This window comes from Lepidochelys kempii, chromosome 6, assembly GCF_965140265.1.
Source record: "Lepidochelys kempii isolate rLepKem1 chromosome 6, rLepKem1.hap2, whole genome shotgun sequence".
NCBI classification, from domain to species: domain Eukaryota; kingdom Metazoa; phylum Chordata; order Testudines; family Cheloniidae; genus Lepidochelys; species Lepidochelys kempii.
In genome coordinates this window covers 33084943-33108782 of record NC_133261.1, presented here as the reverse complement: position 1 = coordinate 33108782, position 23840 = coordinate 33084943, and the positions used below count along the sequence as shown (strand labels likewise).

Here is a 23840-nt window from a genome sequence, read left to right as displayed (position 1 = left end):
TCAGGGAGCCTGAGCAGTAGAGGAGAATGAATGCATGAGGCACTTGACCTACTCCTCTCAGGAGGCACTGTGGTGGCATTTCTGAGTGGAAACATTTTGGCTTTTGGCCAAACCCAAGCCATTTAGATTTTTAGCCATAAACCAAAAACTTTCCAATTCTTGAGTTTTCATTTTTTGTTGAAAAGATGAAATTTTCCTGGGCGAGCAGATGCTTTCAGCAAAAATGTGTTGAATGGAAAATCCAATTTTCATTTGGAAAAACTAGTTTTGATGGATAATTTTTGACCAGCCTTAGGGTTGACATGACATGAAGCACAGCTAACAGCCATTCACATTGTGATTGGACAGGCTACATTGTAGGTGGCAGAATATACAGCTTGCCCACAGGATTCTCAACACTCCATTTTGTATTGCTAAATAAAGATATGATTTGATTTTTTTTCTGTACTTTTCATGGTTGTATGGCAGAGACCCTAATGTCAAAAAGACTCATTAATCCTGTTTCCCAAGTCAAGACATGGCTCAGAAGAGATTTATATGTTTTAATATGTATGAGTGATGTAGGGGCAATTTATTAAACTTAAAGCAATCTTGTTTTAAGATGGAACTTCTTCAGACTGACAATTTTTTAAAATCAGAGTATTCAAAAATAGTTAAACTGCTAATTGTTTTATGCTGTTCTATTTGAAGTATATTCCTTTGCTAGATGCATCTTTTAAAGTAAATTCAGTTCCAGGAAAAAGGGTGGGGGGAAGTTTCCCAAACAATCTGTGGTATTGGATTAAGTATGTGAATGCATTACTTTGGCTATAACTTTTATTTACTCAGGACAATATTTGTGGATTTTGACATAGAAATCCTGCATAAAGCAAGGAAATGCATTAGGAATGAGATCAGTTTGTTAGGAAACAGGTTGAGGCCCACACTTAACGTCAATTAAGAGCAATTGGGAGTGGAAAGTTTCATAAATGCCAGCTGAACTCAATTTGCAGAGATAGCCAATAATCAGCTGATGTGCTGCCAAAATTCCACTAGGGCATCTTTCAAATGTTCTGCATTAGTTAGTGAATATGTATGACATTCCCTGGATAAAAAGTTTTCTACCTGACCAAAACCCACCAATTCCATATCCTTCCTTGGCACATCTCAGAAAATGCATCCGTTCCATATTGAAAAAGCAAATAGAGTTCCTTTTGCTTTCCCTTTTTTGGCACAAGGAGCTGTAGACCAGTAAGGAATTGGCCCTAGTATGCTTTTTTTTTTAGGCTGTCAGTGTCCCCCATACCCTCCCACCCACCCCAAATTATGAAAAACATTACAAATTGCTAAACCAATGTGTATGGAAAGAAACGTAATAAAAATACTAGTTGATAGTGTGGCCTGTTCGGGGCAGGGCATTTGCCAAGCCTATTGGCCTGCTAGGCAAGGCTGACACCTTCTTAACGAGGTTTTGGTCCCTAATCCCTTCAGGATCCCTTAACTGGGGAAGAGGGGTTAGTCAGGGAGAACAGGGATTTCAAAAGCCATCTCTTAAGTGGCTAGAGGAGCTAGTGACCAGGAGCAGCAATGGGAGTATTGCGAGGGAGTTGAGCGAGAGCGCAAAAGAGCCAGATACACCTAACATTCTCTAAACTTACACCAACAAACGCTCCTCACCAAAACAAAGAAAAGAAAAGCTACAAGAGTAAAAATAATACAGGTAGAAGTCCAGCAGCAGAGTGGAGGCAATCCAGTTTATTGCACTGAATGCAGAATGCATAATTACCTGCCTTGTGGGCAGGTAACATGTGCATTTGGTGCAAGCAGCTCATGGTCCTCAGAAACCAAGTACGAGCTCCTGAGGCCAGAGTGGGTGAACTGGAGGCACTAAGGGAAACTGAGAGGTACATAGAGGAGACTTTCCAAGATGCAGTACCGTGATCCACCCACGTCTGACAGCCTCTGTGCTGTTGAGGAGGACAAAAGTCTTGGGGAAGAAGAACATCAGACTGGAACAGAGGGAAACTATCTCATAGTTGGGATCCTCCTTTCAGATGACGTCATGGTATCCTCTCCTATGGAGGATACTCTCCTGGAGAGGGAACCCTAGAAGAGACAGGTAATAGTAATGGGGGATTTGATTATTTAGAAATTGGGTTTGTGATAACCAAGAGAACCACAGAGTAAATAGCCTGCCTGGTGTGAAGGTTGCAGATCTAATTTTTCCCACCCATGTGCGGAATGAATTTTGTTATGTGCACCAATATAGAAGTGGTGTGTGACCTCCGTATTGGTGTGCACAACAAAATTCATGTGGTGGTGGGGGAGGGAGGGGTTTGGAGCATGGGAGGGGGCTCAGGACTAGAGAAGAGGATTGGGCTTGGGGTACAGGGGAGTGAGGGCTCTGGCTGGGGGTGCAGGGTCTGGGATGGGGCTGGGGATGAGGGGTTTGGGGTACAGGCTGCCCCAGGGCTACGACGTGGAGAGAGGACTCCCCCAGCTCTCTCTCCCTGCAGCAGCACCCTGGGACTCTCATCTCTTCCCAGTCTCCACAGCCCAGCTGGGGTTGCAGAGAGGTGGCTACTGGGGCTGGGAGAGAGTCGTGTCTCTCCCTGGCTGCTGCACGCAGCACAGCTGGGGCTGGGAGGGACGCCCCAAACTTAGTCACAGCCCCACCTGACCCCACTGACCCCCACCCACCCCTTATTTCTTCCACTACTTCACCTTCCACATCCTCTCCAGGGTCTATGAGACACCTAATTACTGGAGCCATACCTGCGTGGCTCCTCTAATTTGGTGCATGGCCCTACATTCTCTTTTGTGCGGCCACTTAGGCGTGAACCTTAGAAGGAACGTAGCTGGGGAGAGGCCGGTGGCCGTGGTACATGAAGGTACTAGTGAAATAGGGAAAGGTGGGAGAGAGGTCCTAGAGGTCAAATTTAGGCAGCTAGGTAAGAGATTAAAGTCCAGGATTCCCATCGTACATTCTCTGAAACGCTTCCAGTTCGGCATTCAAGGCTAGGTAGACAGACAGAGCCACAGAGTCTCAATGTGTGGATGAGATGATGGTGTTTGGAGGAGGGATCTAGGTTTATTAGGAACTGAGGAACCTTTTGAGAAAGGAGGAGCCTATACAGGAAGGATGGGCTCCACTTAAACCAAAATGGAAGCAGGTTGACGGCATGTAAAAAGGTCGGAGGTTAAAAAGGTTGGAGAGGAGTTTGTAAACTAAGGGCTGGGGGAAAGCTGACAGGTGCTGAGGAGCATGTAGTTTGGATAGAGACATCCCTTAGGGGAGGACCTATAAATGGGGATTCTCTATATCCTAATAAAGAGCAGAGGATAGAAGTTTATAAAGTACAGGTAGGGGCTGAAGAGAAACGGTCAAATGAAGAGTCCCAGTCAATTACATCACATGAAGGCAGACTAGTAAATACTGACAAATTTGATAAGTGCTTGTAGACAAATGCAAGAAGTCTAAACAGTAAGATGGGTGAACTTGAGTAACTGATATTAAATGAGGATATTGATCTAATAGGCATGATGATGATCAATGGGACATGGTAATACCAGGGTACAAAATATAATAGAGTAGTTCATGCTGGTGGTGGAGTGGCATTATATATGAAAGCATTATGTTGAATATAGTAAAAATCTTAAATGACTCAAACTATACCATAGAGATTCTATGGATAGAAATTCCATGCTTGAATAATAAGAGTATAGCAGTAGGAATATACTACCAACTGCCTGACCAGGATGGTGATTATAAAATGCTGAGGGAAACTAGAGAGGCTATAAAAATAGTTGAAATCCATCATTATTGAGTTTTCTATCTCCATATTGACTGGGTATATGTCACCTTAGGATGTGATGAAGAGATAAAAGTTCTAAACCACATAAATAAATGCTTCTTGGAGCAGCTAGTCCTTGAACCCACAAGTGGCACACAGGATATGACAGAAGTGGTGAATGTGGTGGAGAGGGAAGGAATACTAAAGAAGCTAATCACAGTAGCATTTAACTTCAAAAATGAGGAAGCTAGTTAAATGGAAATTAAAAGGAACAGTCGTGAGTGAAATGCCTGCGAACTGCATAAAAAGTTTTCAAAAACACTATAATAGAGGCTCAAATTTAAACATATATCCCAAATAAAAGAGTAGACCAAAAAATGCCACCATGGCTAAGCAACAGAGTAAAGAAGGCAGTTAGAGACAAACAGGTATTCTTTAACAATTGGAAGATACAATCTACTGAGGAAAATAGAAAGGAGCATAGTGAAGTGGAAAAATACAATTAGTCAGGCCAAAAGAGAATTTAAGTAGCAACTACCAAAAGACACAAACCAACAGCAACAAAATGTTAAAGTACATCAGAAGCAGGAAGCCAGCCAATCAATTTGTGAGACCACTGGATGATTTAATGTTCTAAAGGAGCTCTCAAGATAGGCAAGACTATTGTCGAAAGCTTAAATGAATTCTTTGCATCAGTGTTCACTGCAGAGGATCTGAGAGAGATTCCTATTCCTGAGCAATTTTATTTTTAGGTGAGGAAGTGTCTCAATCCAAGGAAGTGTCCTGGATTGAGATGTCGACTGAGAAGGTTTTGGAACAAATTGATAAGCTAAACAGTAATAAGTCAGGTTTCAGAGTAGCAGCCGTGTTAGTCTGTATCTGCAAAAAGAAAAGGAGGACTTGTGGCACCTTAGAGACTAACAAATTTATTTGAGCATAAGCTTTCATGAGCTACAGCTCACTTCGTCAGATGATGAAGTGAGCTGTAGCTCACGAAAGCTTATGCTCAAATAAATTTGTTAGTCTCTAAGGTGCCAGTAATAAGTCACTGGAACCAGATGGTATTCACCCAAAAGTTCTGAAGGAATTCAAATATGAAATGGCAGAACTACTAACTATGGTATGCAACCTTTCACTTAAATTAGCCGCTGTACCAGATGACTGGTGGATCACTAATGTGACACCAATTTTTTAAAAAGGTTCCAAAGGCAATTCTGGCAATTACAGGCCAGTAAGCCTAACTTCAGTAACCAGGCAAATTGACTGAAATGATAGTAAAGAACAGCATTATTGGACATACATAGATTAATATAATTTCTTGGGTAAGAGTCAATGTGGCCTTTGTAAAGGGCAATCATGCCTCACCAATCTATTAGAATTATTTGAGGGAGTCAACAAACATAGCCAAGGGTGATCCGGTGGATGTAGTGTACTTGGACGTTCAGAAAGCCTTTGACAAGGTCCCCCACCAACAGCTCTTAAGGAAAGTAAGCCCTCATGGGATAAAACGGTAGGTTCTCTCATGTATCAGTAACTGGTTAAAAGATAGGAAACACAGAGTAGGGATAAATGGTCAGTTTTTGCAGTGGAGAAGGATAAACAGCGAGGTCCCGCAGAGATCTATCCTGGGACCAGTGCTGTTCAACATATTAATAAATGATCTGGAAAAAGGGGTAAACAATGAGGTGGCAAAGTTTTGAAGATGCTTAAAATTACTCAAGATAGTTCAGTACAAAGCAGATTGTGAAGAGTTACAAAAGCATTTCACGAAAATGGGTGACTGGGCAACAAAATGGCAGATGAAATTCACTGTTGATAAATGCAAAGTAATTTACACTAGAAAACATAATCCCAGCAAAACACAGAAAATGATGGAGGTCTAATTTTAGCTGTTATCACTCAAAAAAGAGATCTTGGTGTCCTTTGGATGTTTTCAGAGGACTATCCACCTCAATGTGCAGCAGCAATAAAAAAAAAAGCTATCAATGGTAGGAAACATTAGGAAAAGGGTAGATAATGCGCTATATACAGCCATTGTAAACCCACATCTTGAATACTGTGTACAGTTCTAGTCACCCCATATCAAAAAGGTATATTAGAACTGGAAAAGAAAAGCAACAAAAAAGATTAAAGGTACAGAATAGCTTCCATGTGAGGCGAGATTAGGAAGAATGGACTGTCCAGGTTGGAAAAGATACAGCTAAGGGAGGGATGTGATAGAGATCTATAAAATCATGACCGATGTGGAGAAAGTGAATAAGGAAGTGTTATTTACTACATCACAATACAAAACCAGGGGTCACCCAATGAAATTAATAGTAGGTTTAAAACAAACAAAACAAAGTATTTCTTCACACAATGAACAGTCAACCTGTGGTACTCATTGCTGGGATTTGTGAAGCTCAAAAATATAAATAAGTTAATAGAAAATAGATCCATCAATGGCTATTTGTCAAGATAGTCAGGGATGCAACACCATGCTGTAGGTATCCCTAATCTTTTGACAACCAGATGCTGGAAGTGGACAACAGGGCGATGGATCATCTGAGAATTGCCCTATAGGATGTGGGAACTAAGGGTGCAGGGGTGCTGCAGCACCCCGAGGTTTTGTGCAGGGTCCCACTAGCCACCCTGTGCCCAGGGTCCCGGCGCTGCCAGCCTGGTGTCCAGGGTTCTGCTCCTGGCCCCGCACCTGGGGTCCTAACTCCTGGGTGCAGAACCCATGCCCGGGGCTCTGTTCTCAGCCTCACATGTGGGGCCCCAGCTGCCACTGGCCTTGCGCCCAGGGGCTTAGCTCCTGGCTGCTGCCAGCCCCACACCAAGGGCTCTGTTCATGGCCCCGCACCTGGAGTCCGCATATGGGGTCCCGGCTGCCGCCGGCCCCGCACCAGGGGCTCTGCTCCTGGCCCCACACGTGGGGTCCCAGCCTTGGTCTCCTTACCCCTGTCTGCTTCAGACCCACCCAGAGCCAGGGTCCCACTTCTGGCCCTGGCTCTGGGGTTTGCGTGGAACGGACAGCAGAAAGGGGGTGGTGAGGTAAAAAGTTTGGGGTGGGGACCACTGGCTTTCAGCAACCACACTGTAAAAAATGTTCCACTGAGTTGCCCTTTTCTGTTCATTCCCTTTGAAGCAGCTGGCATTGGCCACTGACAGAAGACAGGAAACTGGGCTAGATGGAACATTGGTCTCATCCAGTATAGCATTTTGTATGTTAACACTTATCATTAGACATCAGGGACCTATCCTGCCCCCCTCCTTTAATGCATAAAAATGTACATATCTATGTATGCTGCTAAAACAGTGTTAACATACTTCCTGAGCTGATCCTTCATACAATAGCCTGATGAATTGTAATCTGAGTCTGCTGTCTCTGGGAGTTCCCGGGATACAATTTCTGTGAGGGAGAAGGGAGGTGGCTGGGTAACAGCCCTGTGTCACTTCACAGGCCCCATACTAGTATAATGAAAATGTTCCTTACAAGTGACTTTGTGCTGTGCAATAATACAAGAATCTCATCAGCACAGCAATCCTATGTGTTCTGCAATGTTATGTACTTTCTGGCCTGATTCCCTGCCAGAATGGTGCTAAGCATTCTCAGTGTAAGGAGAATCAGGCCCTTTGAGTTGTTCTTAATAGATTATTTTGCTACACAATTGAATATTATTACCATATGTCAGAAGAGTGCATTGACACTCTATTGTACTATATCAGTCTGACTTTATCCTGTTTTGATTTATTTATTTCATTTTAGATTTTCTGGCCTATGAAGAAGCACACTAACAGACTGAGAAGCATGGCTTGTCAAGGTGATGACTACTTAGATTCCCTTCCATTGCCTGTTCAGCGGTAAGTGCTGATGTGATTTGTTGTGTGTTTATTGTGTGATGTTATAATTAATTATCTATATCTATATATCTATATCTGTTGTGACAGGGTTGGGCCAGATGGCTACAGGAGAGTGATAGAAGGCAGATATATTAGCCCCAGGTTAAGTAGGTCCTTTTCCCTGGGTAAGGTAGCAGGGAAGGTTCCAGAACAATCAGGAACTTTCTGGAAACAATTAAGGCAGACAGGCTGATTAGAACACCTGCAGCCAATCAAGAAGCTGCTAGAATCAATTAAAGCAGGCTAATCAGGGAACCTGCGTTTTAAAAAGGAGCTCACTTCAGTTTGTGGCACATGTAAGGAGCTGGGAGCAAAAGGCGCTAGGAGCTGAGAGTGAGAACGCGAACTGTTGGAGGACTGAGGAGTACAAGCATTATCAGACACTAGGAGGAAGGTTCTACAGTGAGAATAAAGAAGGTTTTGGGAGGAGGCCATGGGGAAGTAGCCCAGGGAGTTGTAGCTGTCGCACAGCTGTTCCAGGAGGCACTCTAGACAGCTGCATTCCACAGGGTCCCGGGCTGAAACCCGGAGTAGAGGGCGGGCCCGGGTTCCCCCCAAACCTCCCAACTCCTGGTCAGACACAGGAGGAGTCGACCTGGATTGTGGGTTCAGAAAAATGGCCAAACTGAGGGCTGCCATGAAGCTCCAAGGCAAGCAAATCTGCCAATAAGCGCAAGACCCACCAAGGTAGAGGAGGAACTTTGTCACACTATATATTATGATACAGCATGGCCAGAGGGCAGCAGGAGAGTGTTAGAAGGGAGCCTTATTCCCTGTAGAGGGAAGAAAGTTTGCTGTAAATTAATTAAAGCACCTGAAGCCAATTAAAGCACCTGAAGCCAGTCCTTTAAGAAACCCCACATCCAAGGCAATAGCAAAAGAACTACTCCAGGTTTTTGCCAGAGTGGGCATCCCTAAGGAGATCCTGACAGACCAAGGACCATGTCAAAATTAATGAAAGACTTATGTACTCTACGCCGCATCCAGGCCATATGGACCTCAGTCTACCATCCACAAACAGATGGACTGGTTGAGTGGTTTAACCTTACCCTTCAGAGTATGATCTGGAAGGTGGTAGCTCAGGATGGAAAAGACTGGGATACCCTTCTACCGTATCTAATGTTTGCTATACGGGAAGTCCCGCAGGCGTCCACTGGTTTCTCTTCCTTTGAACTACTATATGGATGCTACCCACGCGGAATTTTAGATATTGCCAAGAAAGGTTAGGAAGAACAACCTAACCCAGGAAAGAATGTCATTGAGCACGTGACACAGATGAGAGAGTGAATAACTCAAGTAACCCCTATAGTACGAGAACATTTGGAAAAAGCACAAGAGGCCCAGTGGACATATTACAACCGTCAGGCGAAAGTACGGAGATTTCAGCCGTGCTAGTGCCGACAGCAGAAAGCAAACTCCTGGCCAGCTGGCATGGACCATGTGAGATAGTGAAAGCCATTGGGGAGGTGGACTATAAGGTCAGACAACCAGACCGCCGAAGGCCAGAGCAAATCTACCACATCAACTTACTGAAGCCCTGGCGTGACCAGGAGACGTGCCTGGTCATTTGGGGAGCTCCACCCCAGACAGATGACCCACAGGGGCAGGTGAAGATATCTCCGGAGTTAACTCCAGAACAACGAACAGAGGTCATTGATATGATCCAACAGAACCAGGACGTGTTCTGTACACAGCCGGGCCTTACAACACTGGTCCAAAGTCATATTGTCACCAGGCCCGGAGTAAGGGTGATAATAAGACCATACCGGATACCGAAAGATAAAAGGGAAGAAATTAGGACAGAAGTGAAGAAGATGCTGGGACCTGGAGTAGAGGGTGGGCCTGGATCCCTCCCTCTCCACTCCCCTCCTCTAGGACACTAGTGAGGCAGTTAATACCTCAGTTCAGGGGCAAGAAACGGTGCCCTGAACCCCTCCCCCAAGAAGAGAAAGCGCGAGTCCCATCATAGTAGTGCCGGCAATTTGCCACAATATATAATCTCATTGTATGCTAAATAGAGTTAAATTGTAGGATTATAGAATATAAGATTGATCAGTAGTTAGAGGGGATAATTATGTATTAGGTATTTAAGTAAGTAGGGTTGAAAAGCAAGGGCTCCAGGCTGAGGCCTGTAAGATTTTTAGCTTAGCCATATTAGCCCATATAGTTAAGACATGCTTGACATAAGTAATTACCAAAGACTGACCTATGCCACAAGATTATGGGGGAAAAAGATATACCAATGGATGATATTGCAAAAAATTAACAAAGTAAATTTTTACTTTCAAAATACCCAGTAGCCACACTTTTCTTATAGTGCACCCTGTGGTTAGGGCATCTGTGTGCATAAATGCTAATGAGGTATAGTCAAATGCCATTATAAAAAGAGGGTGCCCAGATTAGGAAAACTGAGCTCTCTGTGGGAAACTCCTACAGGAACCATCCCTCTACTGATGACCAATCCATGAGACCCATCAGACCCAAACACTTAAGGTGACCAGATGCCCTGATTTTATAGGGACAGTCCTGATATTTGAGGCTTTGCCTTATGTATGTGCCTATTCCCTCCCCCGCACCTTCCATCCCAATTTTTTCACCCTTGCTCGCTGGTCATCCTACTAACACTATCTAGGAGGATGTGAGTATAACTATATTTGTAATTTGTATATTTGTAACTTGTAGGTCTGTATGGAGTTTCCATATGTTTCGGTAATCACTTTAATTGTAACTTTAATGAAACTTGTAAAATGGACTAAACCTTGAACTTGTGAAATGTATGTGTAGTCACTATCTTTGGTTTTTATGTGTTCCTAGAAACTCTAAACTTGAAGCAAGTAGCAGAAGTGACTTTCACTCTGTTAAGCTTGAAACTGTAGCCACCAGAGCTGAACCTGTACCGGTGATGTAATACCACATTACAAAATTCACTTAAAATAAAATAAAAGGCTACAGATGTCATACACATGTGAGCTAAGATAAACACTGAGTACTATATCTGAAGTCCAGTTGCTCTGGTTTGGCTCAGTGAGTTTCTCTGTGGATCAAAACATCCAAACTTGGATGTTAATTTGGTTTTGTGGCTCCAGATTTAAAAAAGCATACATTCAAAGAGCTGAGTATGTATGGATAAGTCTGGGTTTCATTCATGCAAAGTTATTAGTAGATCTCCTATTCCATGTGTGCAGTTTGGTGTTTTGAGTGTACAACTTGGCTGCTTATAAAGAGAGCATGAATTAAGTTTTTTTAAAAAATGTCAGATTATATTTGTAGCAATAATGTAGCCATTTTAATTGCTTTACAGTATCACAATCTGATTAGTGGCTCACAGTGATGCAAGTCATCCTAATGAATGGTACCCTATTTAGACTGCTGAAAACCCAACTGTAGAAGTAATTGATCATTCCTAACCTCAGTGAAAGTGAAATTATGATTTTGTTCAAATATTCCTTGCATAACCCACACCCACTCAATGTAGTGCTCTGTCCTCCTCTAGTGGTAGCTGAGCCAAACATAGAGGTGGTTTAAGAATCCCAAAACAGTAAAACTCTTTCAGAAATATCTGATCTCTTGTGTGGTTTTTGTTTTTGTTTTTTGGGATTCTTTAAATGTTAAGGTTTGTTCTGGTAAGAAAAAGGAGAGGGAGAGAATAATGGAGGAGGGAGAGTGGATTGCAGTCTGTCATAATCATAACTAGACCAAAAGAGTGGTGAGTGTTTCAAAGGATGCTAAAGTAACAAAAGAGACATACGTAAAGTGAAAGAAGGGGGTTGGAATTGGGGAAGGAAAAAAACAGGGCGCGGGTGGGAAAAGTGCTCCTACTACTTACTCATGCATGTGGGTTGACTATACAATAAGGTCCAAGGTTGGTGCAAAACAATCTTTGCAATTTGAAAACCACAATATAATGGCTTTAACTGGTGGGTTTTAAACAGAGTTGTGAAACAATTGATGTGGACTTGTAAAAGGAATAATATAGACAGAATAGTATTTAAATGACGACTGAGTCAGGTTTCAGAATAACACTTTTAGTTAACTAATAAGAAATAGGCTGTTATAGCTTAGCCTAGTTTGCATAGGCTGTTATAGCTTAGTCTAGTTTGTCTCAGGATTCTGGCTTTGTATTCGTGTGTGTGAGAGAGAATTGTGTTAACCAGCAGGAAATGTGGTACTGTGTATTGTGTTATGAGGCATTTAAAATTATAAATATAAATTTTTATAAAGAGTTCAACTCTTTATAACCCAACACCCCACTAGGAGTCTGTAAGACCGCTTTTTAAAAAATATTTTGTTTCCACAATGGTCAATTTAGTACTGATATCCTCTATCCATAACAGAATACCATGTTGTGCATCCTCAATTGTTATTAAAGTCACTAATCATGTGGCTTGTGCAAGAATTCAGGGCAGGCCCTTAAACTGTGTTCCTGTCATGTTTCAATTGTTTACACTGTTTTTCTCTCCACTATGATTTTGTGGGAAATCACAGTTTGGTTTGGGAAGTCGCTAGTGGTTTTCTAGCGTACTGTCAGACCTATCTTCTCTAATTGACATCTGGTTTGATATATACAGTACTTAGTGTATAGTTTATCTCAAAAAAAAACCCAAAAAACAAAAAAAAACAACTAAAGGAGAAAAACAAAACCACTGTTATAGAAACCTATTTTCCATCTCTGTAAGTTAAGAACACATAGTGACCAATATGAGTTTTATGAGAGAAAACATTTAGAAGTAAATTTAAATTATCCCTTTTTTAGTTAGCGCTGTTTTAAATGGTTTCCAGAACTATTATTAGGTTTAATATGAAACACTGGTCTTTTAAGGGAATAGAGAAAAATGTTTCATGCAGATGCCATTTTCAGAGTGATAGTCATGGCCAGTTCAATACAGCTTGTTTTGGTGTATATTCCTTAAATTATTTAGGGGCCTCTCCAGACCACTGAACAGCCAGGATCTGGGGGATACAACGCGGTTGAAGCTATGTTGGCCTCTGCCCTCCTCTTGAAGTGTGAGTTCTGTGCTGCCCATCTTAGCGTCCCTGAAATCCAATGTGGGTTGAAGGCACTTTGCCTTCCTGACTGCAGAAACTTACAACTTCAGGAATGTTTAATATGAGGTTTGAATAAGCTTTTAGTTCTAAAAATGAAATGTGACCCTAGAGAGGAATTAGTCATGTTTGTACTTTGCTTTGGAATTATAAAGGGCAATATATTTTATTATATAAATAAAGAAGTTTTATTCAAAGGTCAGGAGTTAGTTAGTGAGTACTCAGGCCAGAAAAAAATCTATCAAACACCCATGGGAGCAGGTGGCTTATCTTCATTTTGCAATTGGTTTAAATCTTGGCTCTGAACATCATGTTATAATATCATTTTCAGTCTATAGTGTCTTGCACTTGAAGCTCTCAAAGCACCTTACTAACATGAACAAATGTAAACTTCAGCCCTGTAACTTAGATAAATATTGTATCCCTGTTTTATAGAGGAGAAAACCAAGGTCCAGTGGGCAATCCTTTTATATTTGGATACCTAAAGTTAGCTATTTAACTCTAGTGACTTGACTGCTGTACCTTTGAAAATCAGGCCACCTTTTCCTACATTTAGTCCCCCAAATGCAAAAAGTTTACCATTAAATGACTTGCCCAGAGTCACAGAGGAAGTCTGTGGCAGAATGAGGAATAGATTGCAAGTTTCCTGATTCCCAGTCCTCTCTTTAACCAAAAGGCAATCCTTCCTCCCTTTGTTGGATGTTCTTCCTTTCTTTGTTAGACTAAGGAACAGAGCCCTAAGAAGGAACAATACAAATAAGGTCACCCCATGCATATTTATAGCTTTGTGCTGCTCTCTAAAATGTACTCTGTATCTGCAGTATTCTGATAACTTATCTGAGGGAGCTGCTTTACTATTCTGTCGTAAGAGCAACTTGATCTCTGCCATCAAGAAAATCATGCTTAGTTTGGCTCTCAGCTCTTTTTAAAATCTAGACTTAAAGCATTAACTTATTCCAGTTATCTTAACTTATTTACCTGGGTTTTTTCATGGTTGCATTAGAGTTTATCTGTAGGTGTTCCCTTGTATTTTTATACAGTAGATGAATGGAGCTATATAAATTAAATTTATAAAGAATCTGTATCAATTACTAGTGAAAGAAGCTATGTGAACTCATAGTGATGATAATAGATCTATGGCTGTATGTCACATAATGCCAGTCACCAAAAACTGAGCTTGCTAGAAAAACAGGAGGAACCTTCCATTCATTTTTTTTAAGACCTTCATTATCATAGATTGTGCTGAATGAATGGAAAACTTGGCCCCAGGAGTTTTCAGCCACTTCAACTCAGTGTCTAAAATTGTACCCATAATTTTGTGAAAACAAATGGGGTAGTTAAACAAATGCCTGATCTCTCATATGGTCCATGTCTCACGACACACCTTCAGTCATGTGACTTTCAAGATGCATCGTGCAGCTTGGTCAGAGGGGAGCCAACACTGAACCATGGGACAGGTGACCCAGCTCATAGGCAAGAGTGGGGACCAAAACTACAATTCCCATGAGGCAATGTGGCACAATTGGGAAATGCAGTTTAATGCTGAACTGACTTTAAACAAAACTTTTCAGGTCAGGTCAACAAACCAATGTAGGGATAGACCTTATTCCTAATGTCAAAATGGTTAATACAATTATAAATTATCATAATGTAAGGTTAAAACAAGATTGCATTTGCATTTACTGAATTTTAAAAGATACTTACAATTACTTTCATGCAGATGATGATTGGAAAATGTTAGCTCAAATTAGCATGTTTTTGGTTCCTTCATTAAATGAAATATTTTAGAGAATTAAATAAATTTCTAGGGAAATCTCTGCTTTCTGTTAACAGGTATCAGATGTTAACAGGTACAATGACAGGTATCAAAAATGTCTGAGGAGAACACCTTCTTAACCATAAAACCATATTTTTACCTACCGTGTATTTACTGTATTGATTCTGGGATATAGCCTTTATATAATTCTATTTTTCTATATTTCTTTTATACAGTGTTTTCATGATGTAAATAAGTGTATGTCTTGTACAGAATATTTGCTAGAAGTCTTTAAATTAAAATTGTAGATGTACTACAAATGGTAGTAACAAATCTATATACTAGGAGCCAGTTGGTCAAAAGCCAATGAACCGACAAGAGTGTCGTCTCAAAGACTAGTATACTTCCCCTTTTACAAGACACCAGTTTGGTATAGACATTATCTTTACCTCAAAAAAAAATTTCTCATGATATTTATGTTGTAGCAAGAGATCTGGTTGTGTGAAATAATGTAAAGTATTCTTTATTCAGGATATTTCAAAGAGGATCATAGCTGTACACTTGAGAGTATGTCTACCCTACATGGTAAATCCAGGCTTAGACTTGGGTTTAAGCCCAACCACCCCCTTCTGTCTACATTCAGTCTTTTGACTTGTGCCAGAAACTGCTTGAGACTCTGGTCTGCCAACCTGCTGAGGGGTATGGGTCTGAGCCAGAGTCCTATCATAGTGCGGGTCTAAGCTTGCTCACTTTGCAGCATGGGTATAGTTGAAGCCTGGGTTGCCAGATTTGTGTCTAGAGTTCAACAACACTATCTCTGTAGGCCTATGCATCCTGACCCTTCCATCCCCAATATTCCTAGGAACCAGAAGCAACCTCCTGGTTCATATACAGCTATTGGCATTTAACCCTTCATTTGCACGTGAACTGCTCTGCTGGAAATGTAGTTAACCCTATCACGTGTTAGCTACGGAAGAACTAAAAAAAAGTCTGACACCAAGTGCACTGCTGGTTGGCCAGGGGAAAACAGACGGATTCTGGTTTTTAAAAAAATGGTGTAAGAAGGGCAAGACACTTGGTTTCAGCAAGAATGCCAGAAACTACACTGGGTACAAAAGTATCTCAGACTGGTGGCCTGGGGGGATCCACCAGACTGTTTAGTAATCTGGGGAGGAAGTCAAGCAGCTGTAGACTGACTACCACAAAGCCAGGGATGATAACCACACTTTAGGGAACTCCCTCTCTACCTACTTCTTCAAGGAATTAAATTGGGTGTTGGGAACTGTGGCAAGCGCAGAGACCACTGTCCTGCACAATAACCTGTGGGGTGGGGATGGCACGCTTATACTGCCGGAGGAGAACCTGCAGCTGCTGGATCAAGCAGTCAAACCCTGGTACTGACGCTGGTCGCTGATGAGGCTATGCTGTCAGAGCAGCTACAGCACATCTTGGGTCCATGTTTGAAGGAAATGTTTGGGAATGGTATGTTTTGGCTGCCGTATTTTTTTTCTTGTTAACCCAGAAATCCTCCCCCCACATGTTAGTATTATGTCCAGGGCTGGCTCCAGGCATCAGCGAAGGAAGCAGGTGCCTGGGGAGGCCAATAGAAAGGGGTGGCACTCCATCCGTCATCGGGGCAGCACGTCCGGGTATTCGGCAGTGGGCCCTGCAGTCCCTCTCTTCCTCTTCAGTTGCAGCTCAACCAGGCTTGTTTTTTTTTTCCCTTCACCACTTGGGGGGCAAAAAAAGCTGGAGCTGACCCTGATTATGTCCAACTAAAGTATTAGAAGCTGTGCGGTGTTGTGTGCTTCCACTGAGGGTAGAAGCAATGCCATTTCCCTAGCAGATCCTCAGCCTTCCTCCACTCCCTCACTAAGTGGGATTCATTTCAGATAGATACTGGGAAATGAGGAGGGGAAGCTAAGTAGTTAGCATGAAACTTTACTTGATGAATGCTTATTGTTAGACTAATGGGTTTGGAGCAGTAAACTTATGAACCTTTTCTCCAATTACAGCAGTTTGGAAATCAGCCATGCTGGACCATCCCCTCAGCACAACTGAAGGGCCCCAGGCAGTCTGCATTGTGAACCCAAATGGTAGCAGAGAATGAGTTCAGCATTATGAGTCCAAATAATATTTAGTCTGTGGTGCCTGGATTATAAGTCCACATGTACTTAGTCCTGGGTCTGTGCAATAATTCAGGGTACTTGTAAGGAGGCTGTAATGCGTCTCCATCCTAAATCAGCATCTTACTTATTTTGCCACTAATTTTCACCTCATCCTGGATGACGATGCGTGCAAACTCCCTCTCATGGAGTAGGAACTCATACACTTCAAGGCCAGAAGGGACCATCATGATGATCTAGTCTAATGGTTGGTTGCATTACATGGCAGGGTGTATTTAATAGGCTGCCTCTGTAGCTCATTAGCTCCCTCCATTTGTAGATGTGCTGGTCTGTCACCATACACCAAAAAAATCTCCTTAGCATACTTAGATGGTGCTCTACTGCTGGCCTGGAATAACAGCTCAAACTTCCACTCAGGTACCTCCAGGACAAGGTATGTGGCTTGTGCTACAGTGCAGTGTGGATGCTCAAGAGCAAGCTTGGTAAGAACATAGCTGGAGATGTGACTGCCACAGACCTGGGTTTACTATGTGGTTTAGACCTATCCTAAGTCAGAAAAGTGGGCCTCTATACCACATCTCTTTGCAAAGAGAGAAACCTTTGGTTTTAAGTCCACACACAGTTCTAAATATCTATCATATTATATATGCGCACTGAAACTAATTTTTTTTATATCTTCATTCTTTCACTGGAACAGGGATTGGAACCCACATGTTCCCTCTCCCAGGTGAGTACCCATGGGAGTAATGGTAAAAATCTACTGAGATACAATGGTAATGGGGGCAGTATAAGAACCTATATAGAATAGAATTTGCTAATTCTGTTCAAGTCAGAGGCCTTAAGAATTGTATAGTTTAATGAACTTGGTGCAGCCTATGCACAGTTGAACAAAGTTTTCTCTCACTCCTGAGATCATTAGACTTGAGAAATGAGAAACATGATGAGCCTTCCAACAATGTATGCTTGATTCTGCATTCCTGACTGTCCTTAGCAAACATAACACATGGTGTAGGGAAATGGAATGGTTCTGTCCTTTGCCCTTGCCATCTTAGTATCTAAGCATCTCGCACAAAAGTGGATTTACGTAGTGTTCCCTCTAATTTTTCCCACCCATGTGTGGAATGAATTTTGTTGTGCGCACCAATATGGAGGTAATGTGGAGGTGATATTGGTGCACATAACAAAATTCATGTGGCAGGGTGGGTCCGAGAGGTTCAGAGTGTGGGAGGGGGCTCAGGGCTGGGGCATAGGGTTGGGGGTGTGTGTGTGGGGGTGAGGGCTCTGGCTGGGGGTGTGGCCTCTGGGGTGGGGCTGGGGATGAGGGGTTTGGGGTGTAGTGGGACCCCCCCAGGCCTACGGTGCGGAGCCCCCCAGCTCTCTCCCCCAGCTGGGCTGGGTCAGGGTTGGGGGAGGGGCCACTGTCCCCAAGCCACAGCAGGTTGGGGCTGGGAGAGGGGCGCCGCAGCAGGTCTGGGGCTTGGGGAGAGGCATGTCTCTCCTCACAGCAGCCCTGAGCACCTGTGTGGCGCTTAATAGGCAGCTGCACGGCTACGCAGCTTAGGGGGAATTTAGGAACACCCTTGTAAGGTAGGGTAGTACTATGTTCCCTGTTTACTGATGGAGAACTGAGACCGAATTAGATCATGTGACCTGCCCAAGGTCAGCCAGAAAATCTGTGGTATACTAAGATTTGAACTGAGGTGCCCTGCCTCCTAGTCCAGTGCCGTCATTACAAGACCATCCTTCCTCATGGCTATTACTCATGCTGTTTTTGTGTTCTATGCATAAATGCAGGCCTTCATTTTCTAACACCATATTTCCAGCCTTCAAAGCATTAAACTTGCTTTGAAAAGAAACTATTGCTAAATGAAATTACAAATACTTCAGGTGTTTGCCAGCTGCTACAGCCTCTAATGAAGACTAGTGCTATCTGTACATGCCACGCATTGGAGCATTTTTTGCTTCTTAGGAGACTAATATGGTATAGATTAGAGGGGATTTTGACATCCTGAGTTTCTACACCGGCTGCCAGGTGGAACTAATGGTATAATTTGGAGTGTTAATCATTGTAACAGTTGTTTGTCTGCTGTGCAGTCACTCTCCCGGCCAGCACTTGATTCATTCATATTCTCTCTCTCTCTCTCTCTCTCTCTCTCTCTCTCTCTCTCTCTCTCTCTTTTAAGGTATAGTGAGGTTTTTAAAGTTGGTTTAGACCCTGAAATGTCTCTTCCTAAAAACAGGAAGCAACACTTTGTTCCAAAAGCAGTACTGAAAAGTTTGAATGAATCACCCTGTTCAAACACCTAGCAGTGATTATTTTTAATTAGTTCCATATTCCCAGCAGACAGATTTTCTTCAGACATGTATTTGTTCCAACCACTCATCTTTGCTCACAGCATTATATTGGACAGGGGCCAGCTGAGGTATTGAGTCAAAAATCTTGTTTAATCCCAAGTATGCACTTTGTCACATACTGATATCTTAGGCCATGCCATGTTTTTAAACCAGAACTTTCTGGTATTTTAATATGACTATATATAAACAACTGAAAATACTAATTTTTTTATTAAAGGTCACCTGAAAACAAAAATTTGCCCTATTTTGTCGGCGTAAGAGGGGTTTTTTTTTAAATAAAACTCTTTCTCTGCTTGTTCTTAACATTAAAAATTCAGGTCTTGGCTATCCTGGAAGATGCTTCCTGGATTGTAGAGGAGATAGTTGGATTATGAAATCAAAAGTGCCAGGGAAGTGATTAATGGAAGGGGAAGCAGATTTTATTGACTGTTTAAAATTCTTTGGAACAGATCTTCAACTGGTGTAAATCAGCATAGCTCTATTGTTTTTAGTGCAGATACATTAGTTTACCACCAGTGAGGATCTGGCCCTTTGGGTTTTTGTTACACCTCTTTATCTACAACTTTTGAGAACATTTTCTTTGTTAATTTCAATATGGCCTTCAAAGGAGAGCTGAGAACTTCAGATACACATTAGAGCCATCCAAGAAGTACTGATGGTCAAATTAAAAAAGGCTGGAGTTTCATGTCAGCTCAGACAAATGTCAAAAATATCAGGTACTTAACTGTGGATTAGAAACTGCATGGGAAGCACCAGAAGAATAGGCTCTCACAGGATTTCTAGTTCCTCTTCATTTCATCCAGGCTGAAAATAATTATATTTTTTTCCACGTTGTTTTGATCCTGCCTCTGCAGTATCTATTTAGGGTTGGGACACATGAAATGGCAATAAAAACAAACTCTGCCTTATAAAAGTGAACTAAGTCTTGTTGGAAGTTTTGCAGTGAATTTTGGGCAACACTTTTTGTTCATATCTTATTTCTTCCAGACGTTCCTAGGTCATTCAGCTAACTACTTTCTTAGGGGCCAGCCCCACAACTTTTAATCAATGAGTATTCCACACTGACATCAGTAGTTCTGTTAATTTTTGTGGGACTATTCACAAAAATAGGGGTTTGCAGGGTCAGGCTCATGGTGTGTATTTCATTCAGATATTCCTCATCTTTGTCCTTTCCCCTTCTTTTTCCTCACCACCAACTCCCTTCAGAGGTTGTAATTCTCCCATTTACTCCATCTCTGCATGTCATCTGCACTGAGACACTATCACTCTGTTCCTTGTGCCCCTCCCCTTTATCTTTATCCTATTCCTGAAGCCCTGTTCACTTCTCTCCAGCCCCTAACTCCCAAGAATGCGCAAGGATTCAGAAAATATGTAAGCACATGAACAGTGTTAGATATGTGCTGAATTCTATCAATATTCAGCAAAGCACTTATGTACATGTTTAAATGCAAATACATGCTTAAGTACTTTGCTAAATCAGGGACCATATATGCATGTAAGTACTTATACACCTATTTCAGCCATGTACTATAAGTGCTTAATTATTTTTGAATTTTCTATAGCACCCATTATTGTAATAAAGTGTTTTAAGTACCTAACATTTTCACCCATGTCTGAAACTTGGGCTCCCTATCTCAAAAGTACTCGTGTGTATTTGCTATCTGCATTTTACAGGCTAGTTATCATGTGTAGTTGTTGTCCAGCTAATGAGAACGCAGAATCCCTGACAGTCAATACAGTCTTCCCTTGGCAAATATCAGGAATGAGTATTTAATGATTTTTTAAAAAAATCATTTTGTATGAATTCTTTTAAAAAAATCTGAGAAACATACATACAGTGTATAAAGTAAAATAGATTAGAGTTGAAAGCAGCCTAATAGTTAGTATTTTGAATATTGTATTTTATTTTAAAATGCTGCATAATCCCCATTCTCTTTTGATGTAGTTAGATTTTTGTTATACAGTTTTATTTTGTTGTTGTTGTGTGTTCTGTTGTGGCTGTGGTTTTAAATACCATTCAGGAATAAAATGTTTGCTGGAGAATTGAAATTGTTCTTGCAAAAGCCTATTTTGTAATAAATTCTAGAAATAGTGTTTCATAGGAAAAAGAGGATGCTATATTAGTTACACAGCAGCTATGTTTTGGTGACAAGAATTCTTGGTGACAAGAATTATAGAATGGCTGGAGTAACTAATGATACCTCGTTCAATGACCTTTTATCCTTGTTTCATTTCATGTTGATTTATCTTATAATGATAACAATTCCAACTAAGAATTTTATAGCCACAGAAAGGGAGCCTGATTTATAGTGAATAAAATGTTTTCCATTCCAAGGATTTAAAACTCACCTGCAACAAAAATATTAAATCCAGATCACGCTCTTTTTTTCTTTTGCTTTTTTTAAAGCTTTACATAATTACCCATATATGCACCCTTTTGGAATTGCAATGTGTTATATAGCATGTTGAGTGAAGCCAGAGGAAAACTTTAGCAAAGTAGAGACCATGTCAAGAGATCCTCCATTGGCTGACATTCACAAGGAAACTGGACAAGGAGCCCATTTTTCATTTTCATCCATGGGTCAAATGTCCCAGTCAGTAACTGCATTCAGCATTTTAAAGTTGAGGTCAGCATCTTGGCCTATGGGCAGTCAATAATTACATTTCACTTGTACTGACTGCAGTTTCGGTTGTATCAAGTTGCCACACAGTAGGATTTTTCCTAACCTTGTCTTTTATACTTTATACCCCTGTAATTTTAAAGCAAGTTGTGTAGCATAAGATGTCATGGAAGCTCTAAGAAGTAATATGAGATAAAGCTTAAGAAATGGTGTCGTACAATAGAAATCACAAGAACACCTGGCTTTTAATTTGATGAAGGTTGAAATCATCAGAGGCTAAAACTGAAGCTTTAGCAACTTTGTCTTTTCACTCATCAATTAATTTCATTCTCGTAAAGGTTCTCTTTTGTGTTAATTCAGTTCCTCTTACCAGGTTTTCATTCATCAATGTTTTTGATTATTTGAGGTAAATTGATTTTTTTAAAAAAATAAATAAATAAATTAAACCAAACACCAACTTTCATTTCAGATAACAGATATGAATTTACCCTGAAATCCTGTGGTCAGTGACAATAGCAAATTTCATAGGCATGTTGCAGTAATCAATTTAACATTGGTATGGCCCATATCATTTTATTTTGTTTTCAAAACATACCTTCAGAAATGTGGAACTCTAAATATATTTTTTTTTCTTTTTTGTCCTACAAACAATGAGGCAATAGTAGCCTTGATTTGCTTGATAAACTCCTTTCTAGCATGAACCTAGTATCCTTTTGAGAGTTATCCCTGAAATTTGTGACTCTCAAACTGTGGTCCTCATGGTTTAATAAAAAGAAAAGGAGTACTTGTGGCACCTTAGAGACTAACAAATTTATTTGAGCATAAGCTTTCGTGAGCTACAGCTCACTTCATTGGATGCATTCAGTGGAAAATACAGTGGGGAGATTTATATACATAGAGAACATGAAACAATGGGTGTTACCATACACACTGTAAGGAGAGTGATCACGTAAGGTGAGCTATTACCAGCAGGAGAGCTGGGGGGGAGGGGGGAAACCTTTTGTAGTGATAATCAAGGTGGGCCATTTCCAGCAGTTGACAAGAACGTCTGAGGAAGAGTGGGTGGGTGGGGGGGGGAGAATAAACATGGGGAAATAGTTTTATTTTGTGTAATGACCCATCCACTTCCAGTCTCTATTCAAGCCTGTTAATTGTATCCAGTTTGCAAATTAATTCCAATTCAGCAGTCTCTCGTTGGAGTCTGTTTTTGAAGTTTTTTTGTTGAAGAATTGCAACTGTTAGGTCTGTAATCGAGTGACCAAAGAGATTGAAGTGTTCTCCAACCTACAAGATCTCTATCAAGGATTCTTACAACTACAATACCCATCTGCTGAAGTGAAGAAACAGATTGACAGAACCAGAAGAGTACCCAGAAGTCACCTACTACAGGACAGGCCCAACAAAGAAAATAACAGAACGCCACTAGCCATCACCTTCAGCCCCCAACTAAAACCTCTCCAACGCATCATCAAGGATCTACAATGTATCCTGAAGGATGACCCATCACTCTCACAGATCTTGGGAGACAGGCCAGTCCTTGCTTACAGACAGCCCCCCAACCTGAAGCAAATACTCACCAGCCACCACACACCACACAACAGAACCACTAACCCAGGAACCTATCCTTGCAACAAAGCCCGTTGCCAACTGTGTCCACATATCTATTCAGGGGACACCATCATAGGGCCTAATCACATCAGCCACACTATCAGAGGCTTGTTCACCTGCACATCCACCAATGTGATATATGCCATCATGTGTTAGCAATGCCCCTCTGCCATGTACATTGGTCAAACTGGACAGTCTCTACATAAAAGAATAAATGGACACAAATCAGATGACAAGAATTATAACATTCAAAAACCAGTTGGAGAACACTTCAGTCTCTTTGGTCACTCAATTACAGACCTAAAAGTTGCAATTCTTCAACAAAAAAACTTCAAAACAGAACCTCTCCTTACAGTGTGTATGGTAACACCCATTGTTTCATGTTCTCTATGTATATAAATCTCCCCACTGTATTTTCCACTGAATGCATCTGATGAAGTGAGCTGTAGCTCATGAAAGCTTATACTCAAATAAATTTCTTAGTCTCTAAGGTGCCACAAGTCCTCCTTTTCTTTTTGCGAATACAGACTAACACGGCTGCTACTCTGAAACCTGTCATGGTTTAATAAGTGATTCAGTATTTTAATTGGCAGGTTTCTGTAAGTTCATTTTCTTTTTTCATATAGATGTTTGTTGTGACACTTTTTTATCCCTTCTGTAAACTTCCTGGGTG

General features: G+C 41.3%; 1 protein-coding gene across 1 annotated transcript in view; it reads left to right on the top strand.

Annotated features, from left to right (window-relative positions):
• INSC (INSC spindle orientation adaptor protein) overlaps positions 1 to 23840 on the top strand; it is a 153457-nt gene that overhangs the window by 9097 nt on the left and 120520 nt on the right. Inside the window, exons 2-3 of the mRNA XM_073350627.1 lie at positions 7525 to 7619; positions 17281 to 17310. Of these exons, the coding sequence (XP_073206728.1) occupies positions 7537 to 7619; positions 17281 to 17310 (113 nt within the window). The 5' untranslated portion in view covers positions 7525 to 7536. The remainder of the gene's footprint in view (positions 1 to 7524; positions 7620 to 17280; positions 17311 to 23840) is intronic.